The following is a 19,489-nucleotide window of genomic DNA, read 5'->3' on the forward strand; positions in this document are numbered from 1 at the left end:
AACAGTTGCGTTAGCTGTCTTATGAAAACAATAGGTTCTCCGAACCGACTTGAATAGGCAGAAAGATGCAAATACTAATTATCTGCACATTCATAAGGACGGAACTGAGCAAGCAATAAAATATTTATGGTAGTGTGCAGAGGCCCAGCTGACTGCAGCACACCTCCCACTGGATCAGCAGCACTGTTCACAACCAGCGCAGCTGTGAGACATCAAAGAACTACCCCCATGTCCGTCCCCCCCACCGAAAGCTTTACTCTTCTACCCTCTCCACTGATATGAAATGCTGCAGTAAGTGGACCAATACACAGCACCATCTCAAACCACCTAATCAGAACCAGTCGTCATTCACGAGTCCCACCCTGTGTTCGATTCTTTCCTGTTCCCAGTGTACTCCCATGCTGAGGGGCTGATGGTGGAGATATGTCTTTACCAAAGGAGGTGTAAAGCGATCCTTCCCTCTGCTAGCCTGCAGGTCACCCTTGGGCAAGGTGTAGCACCTGCTTAGCCCCTCCCCTGTCAAGGTCATGTTAAGCCATGGGGTCAGGTAGTGGTGTCGTGTGAGCAGCTGGTGCATATCACAATTCCTGGTTATGCGACCATTGATGCCAGGCAGACAAGCTCTGAAAAGTATTGATAGTGGCTGGGGTCACCCATCTTGTAAAAACACTGCCCAGAAGAAGGCAATGGCAAACTGCTTCTGTAGAAATATTTGGCAAGAACAGTCATGGTGATGGAAAGACCGTGGCACATACTGGTGATGGTGTATTCCCGTTGTAGTAGTCAAAGCTCCTGCAGCCAGTTCTCTTGCATTCAAGACCACGGTGGCAGTGAGACATTCAACAAGCATAAAGACTAACCTTTTGCAATACACCATGAAGCACCTTCAATAACTCCAAAAGACTGAGGTTTGGTAAAATACTGAAAGGCTTTTATTCGCTGTACAATACGACCTCCACGGTGAGTGTCTGCCCCCGGACTGAGGGGGAGGGGCAAGGCGAAACACCTTTATACAGGATTCTGTGGGAGGAGCCACAGGGGCAGTCAGCAGAGGGGCGTGACCAGACAGTTAACCCAGTTTCTATATATATATATATATATATATGGTTTACCACACACCAGCAAAAAGCAAAGTCTGATGATTGAGATAGTCCTTTTTTAACATTGTGTCCAACGGTACAATCTGTCTATGTAAAATCACCTGTGAACTGCATTGAATTCAAGTATCAGGTGAATCTGCTGCTCAAAGGACACTTGTTTAAGTTCCATATTAATTCAATTTCTTGTTTTTCCGATGTTGATTAGAAATAATTTCTAAAGGATGTTTATTTGGTGAAAAAATTATGGAGGCTTATCAGAATGGTGTGTGCCTTTGTTTTTAAAGCCACTGGCTATTTATTTCCAGGATCCAAATAAATCAGTTATCCCGATGACCCAGGCAGAAGTGGTGTACATCCTCTCAGCTGCTCTCCACGCCATACTGAGACGAGATATGTCACTGAATAGGCGGCTATATGCATGGCTATTGGGTAACATTTTGTATTTGTTCTTCTAATTACGTTTGTACTTAATTTCTTTAAAAAATTATCTTTTTGAATTAACGTGTTACTATCTTCACAATGAGAGCTGCCCAGCAGTTAAGTTCTAAATGAGACCACGAGACCATAAGAGATAGGAGCAGAATTGGGCCATTGAGCTCATCAAGTCTGTACCGTCATTCCATCATGGTTGATTCATTTCCCTCTCACCCCCATTCTCCTGTCTTCTCCCCATAACCTTTCACACCCAGACTAATTAAGAACCCTACAACCTCCACCTTAAGTACACTCAATGACTTGGCCTCCACAGCTGTCAGTGGCAATGAATTCCAGAGATTCATCACCCTCTGGCTAAAAAAATTCCTCCTCATCATTCTAAATGGACATCCCTCTGTTTGAGGCTAAAAAATTTTTGGTATTCTTTTTGATATTGTTGGCTAGCTTACTTTCATATTTCAACTTTTCCCTCCTTGTGACTTTTTCAATAACCTTCTGCTGGTTTTTGAAAGCATTCCAGTCCTCTAACTTTCCACTATTTACTAAGTGGCCTCTCTTCTGCTTCTATTCTGTCTTTGACTTCCCTTGTCACTCATGGTTGCCTCATCCTCCCTTTTAAATAGTTCTTCTTTGGAATATATCTATCCTGTGCCTTCCAATTTGCTCCCAGAAACTCCAGTCATTGCCTTTTTACCATCATCCCTGCTAGTGTCCCCTTCTAGTCAAATTTGGCCAGCATCTCTCTCATGCCTCTGTAATTCTCTTTACTTGACTATAATAGTGATACATCTGACTTTAGCTTCTCCTATTCAAATTGCGGGGTGAAGTCTATCTTATTATGATCACTGCCTCCTAAGGGTTCTTTTACCTTAAACTCCCAAATAAAATCCTGTTCATTACAGAACACCCATTTCAGAATAGTCTTTCTCCTAGTGGGCTCATCTGCAAACTGCTCTAAAAAGCAGTTTCATAAGTATTCTACAAATTCTCTCTCGGGATCCAGCATCAACCTGATTTTCCTAAATTACCTGCATATTGAAATCCCCCATGACTATTTCCCATGCGTCTTCTATCCCCCTTTGTAATTTGTACCCCAAATCCTGGATACTATTCAGAGGCCTGTATATAACTTAAATCAATGTCTTGCAATGTCTTAACTTTACCAACAAGGATTTGACATCTTCCTATCCTATGTTATCTCTTTCTAAGGATTTGATTTCATTTTTTTTACCAGAAGAGCCATATTACCAGCTTTGCCTATCTGGCTGTTCTTTCGATACAATGCGTATCCTTGGATGTTGAGCTCCCAACTATGATCTTTCAGCCACATCTCAGTGACGCCCAGAATGCCATAACTACCAATCTCTAACTGCACCACAGGATCATCTACCTTATTCTCTACACTGCGTGCATTCAAATCTAACACCTTCAGTCCTGTATATGTCACCCTCTTCGATTCCCCCCCCATGTTACATCTCAACTCATCCCCACTGACTGCAATTTTGCCTGTCTTTCCTTACAGTCTCACTCTGTACTACACTCTAATCTTTTAATCTGATCATGAGTGCTAATTAGTTCCTGTGTGGAAATGATCCTACACTGTTTTCCTTCCTGCCTTCCTGTGGAAAAACAGTAAAATTCCACTAATCTGGAATAAATTCAACCATGATCAAATGACTGAGGACACTCACTGAGCCAAGGGAGCAGAATTAGGCCACAAGTCTTATGGTCCTATACCTTGATAATAGGAACCAGGGAATAATAGTGCAGAATTGTATTTTTTAGACTGGATGCCCATGACTGGTGGTGCTGGAGAAGCAGATTTTCTGGATTAATGGATGCTGCACAGTAGAGCTATCAACTATCCAGAGCAGCTTTTGAGTGCGAAGGAACGTAGGAACTGGGGTCCCACTGAGTGAAAGCGGATCCAGCAATCAGCACCTTATGTGCCAGATGCCAAGTCATTCGGATTTCTGAATAGTCAGATAGCGGATTATTGGAGTTTTGCTGGAGAGGAGGTGGGAGTTGGAAGCTGAAGCGTAGCCCAAGAAGTTATGTCTGTTCTATCCTTCAGTAAAATTGTGTTAGATTTTGTCTAAAGTCCACATAGATGCCTTCTGATTCTCCTAGTGTCCAAAAATCTGGCAATTTTCTGATACTCTGGATGAGAGAATGCCCAAAGAAATGGGACTGTTGCCAAATTGTCACATGGCAGTTTTGTGAAGGGCAATTTTTCCCTAGAGAATGCTAAATGGCTGGAATAGTCCACTTGGGTAGGCAGTTCTGTCATCTTTTGGCTTTGTAGAATAACAATCACATTATTGTGGATTATTAAAATGTAGATCTGAGCATTGCATTCTCAAGGTGACTTCCTACAGCTGTGAAGAAATGTAGAATGGTGTAATAGGAATGGGTGTAAAATTGGATTTCTTGTTCGTCTTCATCCATTTCCTGCTTGAAAGTGCCAAAAAAGATTTAAACTATTTTTGTTTTCACAGCTGTAGTCTGACATTGGCATTGATTGACTTCATAGACCAAGAAAAGGGGTGGGTGGAGAGTGGAAAATGAAGGGATTCTGATCTTGTGTCTAGACGTTATCCAGGTTGTCCTTTCGGCACTGATCAGACTACATTTGGAGTATCGTCAGCACTTTTGGGCCCCATATCTAAGAAAAGATGTGCTGACACTGGAGAGGGTCCAGGGGAGGTTTACAAGAATGATCCTATTAATGAAAGGGTTAACATGTAAGGAACATTTGATACCTCTGGGCCTATAGTCACTGGAGTTTAGAAGAATGTGGTGGCGGGGGGGGGGTGTGAAATCTCATTGAAACCTGCCAATTTTGTCGTGGACATGGAGAGGATATTTCCAATAGTGGGGGAAGTCTAGAACAAGAGGGAATGGCCTCAGAATAGAGGAATGTCCATTTAGAAGAGATGTGAGGAGGGATTTCTTTAGCCAGAGGATAGTGAATCTGTGGAATTCATTGTCATAGATGGCTGTGGAGGCCAAGTCATTGGATATATTTAAAATGGATATTGACAGGTAGTGATTAGTAAGGCATCACAGGTTACAGAGAGAAGGGAGGAAAATGAAGATTTCTTTGTTCTACTGTTAATGCCTGCAAGAAATTGAATTACAGGATAGTATAAAGTGAAATAAAGAATTGAAAATGCACTTGGAATAAGATGTTAACTGTCCAGTGTTGTCACCAGTGGGATCATCATTTGATCTGCCACCTGTCTTCAGGAGTTTCGGCCCACTTATGATCAAGGCTCCCTCAAGGTGGTGATCCAGCAGTGCTAAAGCACCACCTCCCACTGGTGAGCTTAAAAACTTGGCATCTGCCTCTATCAGAGTTGTTGGTCACTTCCATCCAACAGATCGTCTACTCTTCAGGTGTCTATGCAACTACTGAAGGGTTTGCAAGATATTGTATACACTGTCTGACTATCTACCCCTCTGGACATACTTGGTCCACTCCCATGATGATCCTGTCTCTGCTGCTCAGCTACAGCCCTGCTGGTTGACTTGATCTCTCTTCTAGTGAAGCCAAGGTCATGCAGCCACTTCTGGAAAATGAACATAATAAAGCCACAGCAGCCTACTTCGAATAGTTAGCATGAGACCTTCCACCCTCTGTCTCTGCACTGTGATCTTAATTCTGCATACTTGGTTAACTTGCGCTCATGGGCTTCATCGATGTTGTCTTCCCAGGGGACTGTGAGTTCACCAATAACCACTTCTCTACTGGTGTCAGACCATGCAATTATATCTGGACGCAATGTGGTGAAAGCTATCTGCTCTGGGAAACTGCCTTTCTATCCATGTCAGCCTTGATACACCAATCTTTGGCTGAAGAAAGTATGCTTGATCATGGGCCTGCACTGTACAGTCCTGACTTGGAGCCTTCTTTCACAAATGATATGCGATGTTCTGTGCAGCATGGGGCATGAGATAAGTTGTGCTGTAGTACTCTCTGCTCAACCGCTTCTGTTACAACTTTGAGAACGTTGTTATGTCTCCAAGTGTACATGCCGCTGGAGAGATTGACACTGTATGCACTCAAGATATGTTGAAGTGTTCCCTTCCCACCACAAGCAGCACACCTGTCTGTCTTATCTTCATACCAGGTGTTGAGGTTGGCAGGTGTTGGGAGCAGATCGTACGCTGCTCTGCATAGAAAAGAAATGCGGAGCGGTTCCATCTGCCACAGAACATTCCAAGATAGAAACAGTGAAATATGAATACTTTGATAGTAAAATTTTTACATTGATCTTTGAATGGGGTTGAAAGGGGAAAAGATAGCCATGATTAAATGGTAGAGCAAATTTTATGGGCCAAATAGTCATTTCTGCTTCTATGTCTTGTGGTTTTCCATAATCATCCTGCATTAATAACATAATTAGTAAAATAAAAGTGAGCTGATCTGAACTTACTCAATCTGTTGATGTCTCTGTATTGTCCTTGTGGAAATAATAATTTTTAACGTTTGCATCTTTTTCATCTGTTAATTGTGCCGATGAAATCTTTTCTGCACAAAGTTTGGCAGCAAAGACTGAGCTTGTTTTGTTCTTGTGTACTCTCTGTGATGGTTCACGTTGATTCCTTCAGGTACAGATATCAAAGGAGGCATGATGACTGCAGGTACAGAGTTTTCCGAAGACGAAACCAAGACTTATTTTGATGAGCATTCCAAGGACTTGCTAGTTCGAGTGAGTACATTTGTGCTGATGGTTTAGCGGTCCTATCAAACCTGAGGAGGTGCTGTACCTACAATAGCGACAAATGTGATTTTACACTCAGTGGCCACTTTATTAGGTGCCTCCTGTGCCTACTAAAGTAGCCACTGGGTGTATGTTCATGGTCTTCTGCTGCTGTAGCCCATTCTCTTCAAGGTTCGACATGTGTGTACAGAGATGCTGTTCTGCACACAACTGTTGTAATGTGTGGTTATTTGAGTTGCTGTTGCCTTCCTGTCAGCTTGAACCAGTCTGGTCATTCTCCACTGACCTCTCTCATTAACAAGGTTTTCATTCACAGAACTGCTGCCACCTGGATGTAGTAGTTTTTGTTTCTCGCACCATTCTCTGTAGACTCTAGACACTGTTGCGTGTGAAAATCACAGGAGATCAGCAGTTCCTGAGATGCTCAAAGCACCCCATCTGGCACCAACAATCACTCCACCGTCAAAGTCATTTAGATCACATTTCTTCCCCATTCTGATGTTTGGTCTGAACAACAACAGAACCTCTTGACCATGTCTGCATGCTTTTATGCTTGGGTTGCTGCCACATGATTGGCTGATTAGATATGTGCATTAACAAGCAGGAGGACAGTTGTACTTAATAAAGAGGCCACTGACTGTAATTGTCATGTTGTTTTGTAAACCTTGAAGTTAATTTATTGACATCCTGTGAATGGCAAAAGTGGTAATTCTTCTGTAGCCTTGAATAAAATTTTTTAAAAATCTCAACTTGGGAAATTGTTGGGTTTTAGTCAAGAAAGGGAAAAATTAAATTCTTCATTTAAGGAGTGGAACTAAAGCCCCAATATATATAGTTGATGACAGTTACTTTCTGCAAGCAGTAAGGCTGATCAACACCTCCACCCACTAACCCACTCCCCAGCACCACTACTTTATCGTTTCCTATCAGAGTCACCTTATGTACAGACACTCCTGTGCCTAGTGTCACTTTATGGACCTACAATCAATCTATGTATATTGGCTACCTAGTGTATTTATATTTATTGTGGGATTTTTTGTGCTGCATCAGACCCGGAGTAACAAATATTTCATTCTTGATTATACATGCATACTGGAAATGATTATTGAACAATTTGGATCTGAATTAGATTTTGTAACCCACATGCTTTATCCACAGGCATTGACAAAATCTTTGCAAGAGGTGATCCCGGAGAGTGATCAGGACCACGGGCCTCAAGGGCATCTGAAGCCCTTCCGGATTCTAATAAGTCTGCTTGATAAGCCTGATTTGGGTAAATTAGAAAATAATTTTCTTTTAATCCTTTGAAGTGAATAGTCCCGTAAGACTGGTATTATATTTGTATTAGAAGTTGGTTAAGGTCAATGGAGTTGAAACAAACTCAGTTTACTTTTGCAACAAATATCGTTTTATACCTTTGACATACATTGTGTTTTGCTTGACTGTTGATGAATGAGTAAGTCTTTTATTGGTGCGGTGTGTAAATTGAAGGTTGCATGTTTGGTCTTTGGTCTGGTGCTAAATTGATTGACCCTCAACCACTTAGTGGGCACTTTATCAGGTACAAGAGTGGCTGAATAAAGTGGCCTTCTGCTTTATGTGATCTTCTGCTGCTGCAGCCCATCCGCTTAAAGGCTTGACATGTTGTACACTTAGAGATGCTCTTCTGCACACCACTGTTGTAACATATGTCATGTGAGTTACTGTCATATTCTTGTCCGTTTGAAACAGTCTGACCATTCTCCCCTTACCTCTCTCATTAGCAAGGCATTTTCGCCCAAAGAACTGCCGTTCACTGGATATTATTGTATCATTCTCCGTAAACTCTAGGCTTCTGTGTGTGTGAAAATCTTAGGTGATCAGCATTTTCTGAGATCCTCAAACCACCCCATCTGGCACCAACAATCATTCCATGGTCAAAGTCACTGAGATCACATTTCTTCCCCATTCTGACGTTTGGTCTGAACAACAACTGAACCTCTTGACCATGTCTGCATGCTTTTATGGATTGAGTTGCTGCCAAATGATTGGCTGTTTAGATATTTGCATTAAAGAGCAGCTGTACCTAATAAAGTGGCCACTGAGTTGTCTAGTTCATTAAATGTTCATTTCTTAAAGGAAAATCACAGGCTGCAGATTGTAGTGATAACAGTTTGGAAGATGAATAAATGGTACTTTAGTCAGCTGTCTGTAAAACATCACCATATATCGTAGTGGTTGAAGAATTAGGTTTGCCACCACCTTCTCAATGGGAGTTGAGGTTGGAGAATAAATGTTAGCACTTGGATGCTAGGAGAGAACTGTAATCAGATTAAACAAACAATGAGCACCTAAAGGTATGATATCGGAAGGACTGTTGCACTTTGGTTCCCAATATTGATTCTAGAGCAGCTGGGAACTGTTCAGTAAGTTGGCCTATGTCCACTAGCATAACAACTAAACACTGAAGTCAAACCAGGAATGAGGGGAGGAATATGGTAACACCTGGCTGATAGTGAAGGAAGAATCAATAATAATCTATCAGGCTAATCAGCTCTTCCACCCATTTACCCTACCCACTCCACCACATCCACATCAGCCACTCCTGTCCACAGCACCTCAGCACCCTCCACTGCCACTTTATGCTTACACTCCACGCCTCATATCTATACTGACACACTCACTGTCCTATTGTATTTTCACATGTCCTGCTACTACCTGGACGAGTTCCTCTTGCCAAAGGTCATGTTGTAACTTTATAATGTCCTGTCAGAGCCAACTTATGTTCAGATGCTACTGCACCTAGTGTCTTTTTATCTTCATACAAGCCATCTATGTATATGAACTCCTGTATATACGGCCATATTCAAACAGTCACTTGTAAACTGTGTTTTATAGGATTGCTTTCGTATATATATTGTGTTTTTGCTTATGTTTGTGTGTGTTTTTTCTTAAATGTTGCTTTGGATCTGGAGTAACAATCATTTCATTCTCCTTTTGGGATGGACGAGATAAGCTGAAGGGCCTGTTTCTTACGTGTAGAGTTCCATGACTCTATTACTCAGTGACTTTACGCTCAAGTACTGAAAAATGACAATAAAGAGTCTAGAGTAATGTTCAAAGTGAAGTAAAATAGTTTAAATGAGATGACCAAAAGTTGTGGCCACATCCACTGTGGGTAATAAACTGTTAAACTTTCAAATAGTTACGTGATAGGAAGTTCTATTTTTAAAGCATTAAAAATAACCTACCTCAAAATTAGTGAGTTCACACATATCGTTATTCTGGCAGAATGATAGACTTGCAATGCTGATGAAAGTGTAGATACAGTACCGTGCAAAAGTCTTAGATGCATCTATATACTGTAGCTAGAATGCCTGAGACTTTTGCACGTTACTCGAGTAATATGTAAGGCATGTTCCTAGGCAGCAGGCTGAGGGTAGCAGACACCAACAGAATCGACAAACTCATTCGCAAGGCCAGTGATGTTGTGGGGATGGAACTGGACTCTCTGACGGTGGTGTCTGAAAAGAGGATGCTGTCTAAGTTGCATGCCATCTTGGACAATGTCTCCCATCCACTACATAATGTACTGGTTGGGCACAGGAGTACATTCAGCCAGAGACTCATTTCACCGAGATGCAACACAGAGCGTCATAGGAAGTCATTCCTGCCTGTGGCCATCAAACTTTACAACTCCTCCCTTGGAGGGTCAGACACCCTGAGCCAATAGGCTGGTCCTGGACTTATTTCATAATTTACTGGCATAATTTACATATTGCTATTTAACTATTTATGGTTTTATTACTATTTAATTATTTATGATGCAACTGTAATGAAAACCAATTTCCCCTGGGATCAATAAAGTATGACTATGACTAATTTTATGTGTTGCACTGTGCTGTCGCCGCAAAAAAAGAACAAATTTCTTGATGTATGTGAATGATGATAAACCTGATTCTGATCTGGGTCTCTGCTGTGGACTGAGAGTGGGAAGGGGGCAGGGAGAGGGGAACCATGCTTTGGAAATGGGGAGGGAGCAGGAAACACCAGAGAGATATTCTGTAATGATCAATAAGTCAATTGTTTGGAATCAAATGACTCTGCCTGGTGTCTCAGGTCTGGGTGTGTCTGCACTCATGCCATTCCCCACACTGGCACTCTTCTGTCACCTGCCCCACACCCCTCCTGTGATGCTCCACCCTCACCATTCCCAACATCCTTTGCTCCCACCATATTTACAAACTCGCTCTCTGCTCCATGTTGGCAAATACAGTACTGTGCAAGTCTTGGGCACCCTAGCTTATATACTGTGTCCATAAAAAGTATTCACCCCTCCCTCCCACGCACCCACCCACTTGAAAGTTTTCATGTTCTAATGTTTTACAACATTGAATCACAATGGATTTAATTTGGCCTTTTTGACCCTACCAACAGAAAAGACTCTTTTCTACAAATTGGTCTAAATTTATTACAATTGTTAAACAATAATTGATTGCATAATTACTCATCCCCTTCAAGTCAGTATTTATTAGATGCACCTTTGGCAGCAATTACAGCCTGGAGTCTGTGTGGACAGGTCTCTAGCAGCATTACCTATCTGGGCACTGCAAATTTTCCCTGTTCTTTATAAAGCTACTCAAACTCTGTCAGATTGCATAGGGATAGTGAGTGAACAGCCTTTTTCAAGTCCAGCTACAAATTCTCAATTGGATTGAGGTCCGGACTCTGACTTGGCAACTCTAGAACATTAATTTTGTTGTTTTTAAGCCATTTCCTGTGTAGCTTTGGCTTTTGTTGGAAAACAAATCTTCTCCCAAATCGCAGTTCTCTTGCAGACTGCATTAGGTTTTCCTGCAGGATTTCCCTGTATTTTGTTCCATTTATTTTACCCTCTACCTTCACAAGCCTTCCAAGGCCTGCTGCAATGAAGCATCCCCACAGCAAGATGCAGCCATCACCATACTTCTTGGTAGGGATGGTGTGTTTTTGATGTGCTGTGTTTAGTTTAATGACCTAAAAGCATAATTTTGGTTTCATCAGACCCTTGCACCTTCTTCCAGCTGATTTCAGAGTCTCCCACATGCCTTCTAGCAAACTCCAGCTAAGATTTCATGCGAGTTTTTTTCAACAGTGGTTTCCTCTTTGCCACCCTCCCTGGTGAAGCAACCGGGCAGCAGTTGTGTATCACAAATGAGAGAAAATCTGCAGATGCTGGGAATCCAAGCCACACACACACAAAATGCTGGAGTCCTGCCAGAGGGTCTTGGCCTGAAACATCGACTGTACTCTTTTGCATAGATACTGCCTGGCCTTCCGAGTTCCTCCAACGTTCTGAACAGTTGTTGTATGCGCAGTCTCTCCCATCTCAGCCACTGAAGCTGGTAACTCCTCCAGATTTGTCACAGGTCTCTTGGTGGCCTCCCTCACTAGTCCCCGTGCACGGTCACGCAGTTTTTGAGGACGGCCTGCTCTAGGCAGATTTACAGCTGTACATATGCTTTCTGTTTCTTGATGATTGACTCAACTGTACTCCAAGGGATATTCAGTGACTTGGAAATGTTCTTGTATCCATCTCCTGACTTGTGCTTTTCAATAACCTTTTGGTGGATTTGCTTGGAGTGTTCTTTTGTTTTCATGGTGCAGTTTTTGCCAGGATACTGACTCACCAGCAGTTGGACCTTCCAGATACAGGTGTATTTTTGCTACAATGAATTGAAACACCTTGACTGAACACAGGTGATCTCCATTTAAATAGTAGTGTGACTTCTGAAACCAACTGGCTGCACCAGTGATGATTTGGTGTGTTATATTAAAGGGGGGGGGGGGAAACACTTGTGCAATCAATTATTCTGAGTTTAATATTTGTAATTAATTTAGATTGTTTTGGTGGAGATCTGTTTTCACTTGACACAAAAGAGTGTTTTTCTGTTGATCAGTGTCAAAATAAGCCAAATTAAATCCACTGTGATTCAATATTGTAAAAGAATAAAACATGAAAACTTCTGGGGAGGGGAGGTGAGTGAATACTTTTTATAGGCACTGTGCGTGTGTGTATGAAATTGCAAATGTAGTGGAGTAATTAGATATTCATTGTGATTGTGATTAGGGTTTGCAGATTTTTAACCCGCTCATTGATAACAGGAACAGACCACTGCCCTCTGAATTAATCATCTGTCCCTTTGTCAGGCCCACAGGTCATTGGGGACTTGCTACTGGAAGTGATTAGAGCATTTTACTCCATCTGCAAACAGCTGCTGGATTTAGATGTTCAGTCAAGTCGGAATGAAAGTCTGATCTTAAGGTACAGATAATGATTCCCGAGTCAGTTTGGATTGGTAAAAACATCTCCTCCATAATCTTCCTCAGAACAGGTACACCACAAGGCTTTGTGCTTAGCCCCCTGCTTTACACTTATGACTGTGAGGCTAAGCACAGCTCGAATCCCATATTTAAGTTTGCTGATGACACCAGAGTCGTTAGCCAAATCAAATCAAGTCGTTGGCCAAGTCAAAGGTGGTAACAAATCAGCATTTAGGAGGGTAATAGAAATGTCAGCAAGACCAAGGAACTGATTTTGTGGGAGGAAGCTGCAAGTGACCAGGTGACCCAGACGGGGGAGGTTGTATGATGTTGAAAGACCCGAAACACCCGATGATTCCAGGAACGTCACTGAAGATGTGTCCAGAAGCATCAGTAGATGTATGTACACAGCAAGTGCATGAGCCAGTCCTCACTGGGGGATCAGAAGTGGAGAGGGTCAGTAACTTTAAATTCCTCAGCGTTAATCAATTCAGAGAACCTGTCGTGAGCCCAGCCCATAGGGACCATTATGAGAAAAGCACGGCAGTGCCTCTGCTTCCTTGGAAGTTTCAGAAGATTCAGCATGGGACTTAAATCTTTGACGAATTTCTCTAGATGTGTGGTGGAGAGTACATTGACTGGTTGCATCATGGCCTGGCAAAGAAACACCAAAGCCCTTGAATAGAAAATCCTATGAAAAGTAGTGGTTATGGCCTAGTCCATCATGGATAAAGCTGTCCTCACCATTGAGCACATTTACACCGAGTAATACCACAGGAGAGCAGCATGCAACATCACATAGTCCCCTCCCCTCCCCCCCTTCCCCCCCACCCAGGCCATGCTGTCTTTTCACTGCTTCCATCGCGTTGAAGGTACAGGAGTCTCAGGACTCTCAGCTGTTGAGGAACAGTTGCTACCCCTCAGCCATCAGGCTCTTGAACCAATGACGATAACTTCACTGGCCCCATCACTGCTGTTTCCACAACCTATGGACTCACTATCGAGAACTCTTCATCTCATGTTCTCTATATTTATTGTTTGTTTATTTATTACTTTTTTTTGTATTTAGACAGTTTGTTGTCTTTTGCAAGTTGGTTATTTGTCCTGTTGGGTGCGGTCTTTCATTGATTCTATTGTGTTTCTTGGATTTGCTGCGCATGCCTGCAAGATAACGATTCTTAGGATTGTATATGGTGGTGATAAATGTTTTGATAATAAATTTGCTTTGAACTGTTCTGCTGGAGCCTAAATGCGTAAACTGTAATGCATGCTATTAAATTGCTGGTAGAATGTCTTCAGCTGTTGGTGTCTCATCGATTTTCTTTTCTACAGGCTTATTGCTTTCCTCAACTGCAATTACAGTGACATATTTGCTATTTCTTTTCAATGGTCTTGTTGATCCTAAACTCTTTCCGGTTCAGTTTGCTTAATTCTGTCAGCATATTTTCAATACAAGTTCAAAGGAAATTTATTATCAAAGTGTGTATATGTCACCAAATACTATCCTGCGATTCATTTCCTGGTGGGTGTTCTGAGTAGAACAAAGAAACATTCATCTTCAAAAAGATGGCATTGGTGGTGCACAGTGGCATTTTCATGGGCAGCTCACAAATCTTTATCTTCCCTTTCCAGCAAAATGAAAGAAAATAGGAACGTATTGGAAGTAATAAAGACAGTGAACGTATTGATTGGCTCGCTGAACACAGACTTCTTGTGGGATTATGTCACTAGACTCTTCGAGGACTGCATCAGGTAAATTTGGGATGAGACAAAATCATTGCAACTTCTATCTCAATTCAGTAAAGCATGCAGACGTGGTCAAGAGTTTCATTTGTTCTTCAGATCAGAATGGGGAAGAAATGTGATCTGAGTGACTTTGACAGTGGAATGATTATTGGTGCCAGATGGGGTGGTTTGAGTATCTCAGAAACTGCTGATCTCCTGGGATTTTCATGCTAAACAGTCTCTAGAATTTCCCTCTACTATCATCAGATTTCTAAAGTTAGTGAACACTACCTCATTATTCCTTTTCTCCCCCATTTACAAAATATCAGTGTCAAAATGAAAGTTTTTGCACAGTATTGATGCCATAAAAGCAATGCGTTTCACAGACAAAACATAGAGGTAGGATGAGGTCGTTCGGACAAAAAAGGCTGCCCCACCATTCCATCATGGCTGACTTATTATCCCTCCAACACCATTCCTCCATTAAAGGTTACAAGAAGTCTTTTTCCATTACTTTTGATACATTTACTAATCAAGATCCTTTCAAACTCTGCTTTAAATATACCCAATGACTTGGCTTCCACAGGCATTTGTGGCAATGAATTCTACAGACTCGCCACCCCCTGGCTAAAGAAGTTCCTTCTCATGTCTTTTTTAAGGGGACGGCCTTCTATTGTGAGCCTTTGCCCTCTAGATTCTCCCACTACAGGAAACAGCCTCCCTACATCCACAATATCCAGAACTTTCAACATTCGATAGTTTCAATGAGATCCCCCTCTAATTCTTCTGAACTCCGGTGAGTACAGGCCCCGAGCCATCAAATGCTCCTCATACATTAACTCTTTCACGCCTGGAATCATTCTTATGAGCCTCCTCTGGACCTTCTCCAATGCCAGCATAGCCTTTTTCAGGTAAAGGCCCAAGGCTCCTCGCAGTAGTAAGTGCGGTTTGACCAATGCCTTGTAAAGCCCTCAGTATTACCTCCGTGCTCTTATATTCTTGAAGACTCAGAATGAGTGCTAACATTGTATTTGCATGCCTTACCACTGACTCAACCCGCAAGTTATTAACCTTTAGGGAATCGTGCACCAAGACTCCCAAGACAGTGATAATAAACCTGATTTTTGATCCTGTAAGGGCAGATGTATCATGGGCCAGAAACAGGAGCTGGTGTATTGAGCGAATGTGTTTGGGTGTTGCCAGTACAACAGGATGTTTCCACAGCAGAACATCGAGCAAACTGGATCCCATTTGTCCTTCTGTCTGTCTCTTCCTTTATGTTTGTTCTCTGCATTTCTCTTCCGATGAAGTCTTCCCGACCAGGTGGGCTGAAGAGCAAAAAGAAAGATCCAAGAATTTATCAAGTACTCTAAAGCCATCGGTTCGGCTTTCAGTACCTGATATCTTCCGAAACATCATTGAACCTCGTGGTTGGGGATTGGTGTTCATTCTCTTCAGTAACATCAACAAACCGAAGACGTAATAAGCAACATTCTTAAAGCTTCAAGTAATGAACCGCGCACCACTGCTGAAATGACGTGAGGAATGAAGGGCAATGTTTTCTGACTTGCAGGAACAGATCTCGAGTGATGAGCCAGGTGGCAGAGGAAGATGCAAATCCCCCTCCCACAGTTGAAGAACTTTGCACTTTGTTAGTGTTCCTGTTGGAAGTCATCCCACTGGTATGTTGATATTGATCTGATGTGTAGAACAGGACCTCAGTGGTTCCCTGTTCACAGAAAACTTGATTTCCTTCCGTTTTTTTTCACTACGTTACAGTATTTAAGAGTAACACACGCAAAATGCTGGAGGAGCTCGGCAGGTCGGGCAGCATCCAATGGGAGGATTCATGTCCATCCCCTCCCCGTTCTCTTTTTTTCTATTCCCATTCTGGCTTCTCTCTTAACAACACACACAAAATGCTGGAGGAACTCAGCAGGCCAGGCAGCACCTATGGAAAAGAGTACAGTTGACGTTTCGGGCCGAAACCCTTCAGCAGCATCAACTATACTCTTTTCCATAGGTGGTGTCTGACCTGCTGCGTTCCTGCAGCATTTTGTGTGTGTTGCTCGGATTTCCAGCGTCTATGGATTTTCTCTTGTTTGTGACTGGCTTTCCTCTTACCCCTTCCCGTCTCCTTGCCCGCCCATCACCTTCCTCTGGTGCCCCTCCAACTTCCCTTTCTCCCGTGGTCCACTACCCTCTCCTATCGGATTCTTCCTTCTTCAGCATTTTACCTCTTCCACTTATCACCTTCCACCTTCTCACTTCATCACCCAGCTTCCACTCACTTGTCTTCACTATCACCTGCCAGATTGTCCTCCTCCCCCCCCCCACCCCACCACTAACCTCCTTCTGCCCCTTCCTTCCCAGTCCCGATGAAGGGTTGTAGTTGAAATGTTGACTGTTTATTCCTCTCCGTAGATTCTGCCTGACCTGCTGAGTTCCTCCAGCATGGGGTGTGTGTGTTACTTCTGCGTTCCCAGCCACTGCAGGGTCTCTTCTTTACAGTATTAAATGATGCTTAGGCTGTATTAAGTTTCTGAATTTGATTACTGAACAGAACTGTATTTATGTGATGTGTCTTCCCAGGATGTTCCAAAGTAATTGAAATGTTGCAATGCGGGGAGTTTGAATAGCGCAGAATCACAGAATAATAATACCATCAGGAACCTGGTCTAGTTATACACATTGAGTAGTGTAGTGTCATAGTTATAGAAACGTAGAGCACAAAATCATGGCCCATCATATGCATACCATCCATGCACCTATCCATATCTACTTAGACTATAGAAGATTGAGAGGAGATTTGATACAGGTATACAAAATTATGAGGGGTATAGATAAGGTAAATGTAAGCAGGCTTTTTCCACTGAGATTGAGTGGGGCAACAACTAGGTGTCATGGCTTAAGGGTAAAAGGTGAGAAGTTTAAGGGGAATGTGAGGGGAAACTTCTCCACTCAGAGGCTCGTGAGAGTGTGGAATGCGCTGCCAGTACGTGGTCCATGCGAGCTCGATTTCAACGTTTAAGTGAAGTTTGGATAGGTACGTGGATGGTAAGGATATGGAGGGCTAGGGTCCCGGTGCAGGTCTTTGAAAGTAGACCATTTAAATGGTTTTCAGCATAGACTAGATGGGCCAAAAGGCCTGTTTCTGTGCTATACTCCTCTGTGACTCTATGGTTCCATCTGCCATCTTAATGGTTCCATTTGTCACCTTCCTCACTGAACTGGTTCCAGCAATGTGTTCCTGCTTGCATCCCTCTAGTTCTCATCTCCACCCTCACTTTCCCTTCACCCCTATCAGACTCTATCTACCTATCTTTTGTTTTCACCTGTCTCCATCTCTGTCATCCACATGCATGTCTTTCAGCTCCTCATTTCCCAGACCTGACTCTGAGCTTGACGTGCCCACCGTCTTTGACTTCGATTCGGTAAACCAGTTGCTCCTGGTTTCTGTCTGCTGTCTCTCCACTCTCAGTCCTGATTTTGCACAGTAACATTGCATTTACAGTGCCAGCAACTAGGGTTCATTTCTTGCTGCCCTGTTTATTCTCATTCTTTGCCTCCTGCCATTTCTGGTTGGCTGCCAGTAACTAGTGGTGTTCTGTAAGAGTCAGACTTCGGTCCACTTCTTTTCATGTTATATGTCTTATTATTTGGATGGCCTGGTGGCCAAGTTTGCGAACAATGCAAAGGTAGGTGGAGGGGCAGAGATTGCCCTTATGCCTATTCTCATATTGTCCACAAACTTGGGGAACTAGGAATCTGCGGAAGGACTTGGATAGATCGGGCAAATGGGCAAAGAAGTGACAGATGGAATGTAGTGTAGGGAAGTGTAAGGTCATGCACTTTGGTAGAAGGAATAAAGGCACGGACTATTTTCTAAATGGGGAGAAACTTCAAAAATTAGAGGTGCAAATGGACTTGGGAGTCCTTGTGCAGAATTCCCTAAAGGTTAACTTGCAGGTTAAGTCGGTGATAAGGAAGGCAAATGCAATGTTAGTATTCATTTCAAGAGGATGAGAATATAAAGCCTCAGCATTACGTCCTTGCTTTTATAAGGTATTGGTCACACTGCACTTTGAGTATTGTGAGCAGTTTTGGGCTTCTTAGCTGAGAAAAGATTTGGCATTGGAGAGGGTCCAGAGGAGGTTCATGAGAATAATTTCAGGAACGAAAAGATTAATGTTTGAGGAGTGTTTGATGGCTCTGGGTCTGTACTTGCTGGAGCTTAGAAGAATGAGGAGAATCTCATTGAAACCTATCAAATATTGTCAGGCCTAAATAGAGTGGATGTGGAGAGGATGTTTCTTATAGTGAGGGAGTCGAGGATCAGAGGGGATGGCCTCAGAATAAATGGATGTTCATTTAGAACAGAGATGAGGAGGAATTTCTTTAGCCAGAGGGTGGTGAATCTGTGGAATTCATTGCCACAGTCGGCTGTGCAGGCCGTCACTAGGTATATTTAAGGCAGAGGTTGATGGGTTCTTGTCTGGTCAGGCCATGGAAGGTTACAGAGTGAAGACTGGAGAATGGGGTTGAGGGAGATAGTAAATCAGCCATGATGGAATGAATGGTGGAGCAGACGCAGTGGACCAAATGGCGTAATTCTGCACTTGTATCTTCTGTTGTTGTGGTATACTACATTGGCACTGGAATCACGACAACACTTATGAGCTGCCCCCAGCAACTCCTCGGCCTGTGTTAATCGTTGACGCAAACAAAGTGTTTCACTGTACGTTGCGATGTATATGTGACAAATAAAGCTCGTCTAATCTAAGGAGAGGCAGGAGCGAGAACAATTCCTTCCCCAGCTGAGTTCCTCCAGCAGATTTTTTGTCTCTGTATTTGAAGAATTCACATATGGAGTCACAAAGAGCCACGTTATCAATTCTTAAATTCTCAGCATAGAATTCATTTAGCATAGAATCCTACCATTGCCACCTGATGTCCGTAATCAGCATTACATTAAAACTTGCAATTTGGTGACGACTCCACAGGATGTCCCAGAGTTTCACTGGTTCAACCATGATACAGGGTTGCCACCAGTACAAATTTCTCTACGGAAATGGTTTGTCATTGTCTTCTTCTGGGCAGTGTCTTTACAAAACAGGTGATCCCAGCTATTATCAATACTCTCCAGAGCTGGTCTGCCTGCCTGGTCACATAACCAGGATGTGCACCAGCTGCTCACACGAACATCCACCACCTGCTCCC

General features: G+C 42.7%; 1 protein-coding gene across 3 annotated transcripts in view; it reads left to right on the forward strand.

The window, feature by feature from the left end:
• The window catches only part of dop1b (DOP1 leucine zipper like protein B), a 199,853-nt gene that overhangs the window by 52,780 nt on the left and 127,584 nt on the right, over positions 1-19,489 (forward strand). For all 3 annotated transcript variants that reach the window (XM_063050333.1, XM_063050335.1, XM_063050334.1), the window contains exons 7-12: positions 1,406-1,529; positions 6,150-6,250; positions 7,421-7,535; positions 12,431-12,545; positions 14,177-14,296; positions 15,843-15,951. In XM_063050333.1, coding sequence (XP_062906403.1) covers positions 1,406-1,529; positions 6,150-6,250; positions 7,421-7,535; positions 12,431-12,545; positions 14,177-14,296; positions 15,843-15,951 — 684 coding nt within the window. The remainder of the gene's footprint in view (positions 1-1,405; positions 1,530-6,149; positions 6,251-7,420; positions 7,536-12,430; positions 12,546-14,176; positions 14,297-15,842; positions 15,952-19,489) is intronic.

Source organism: Mobula hypostoma, chromosome 6 (assembly GCF_963921235.1).
Source record: "Mobula hypostoma chromosome 6, sMobHyp1.1, whole genome shotgun sequence".
NCBI classification, from domain to species: Eukaryota; Metazoa; Chordata; class Chondrichthyes; order Myliobatiformes; family Myliobatidae; genus Mobula; species Mobula hypostoma.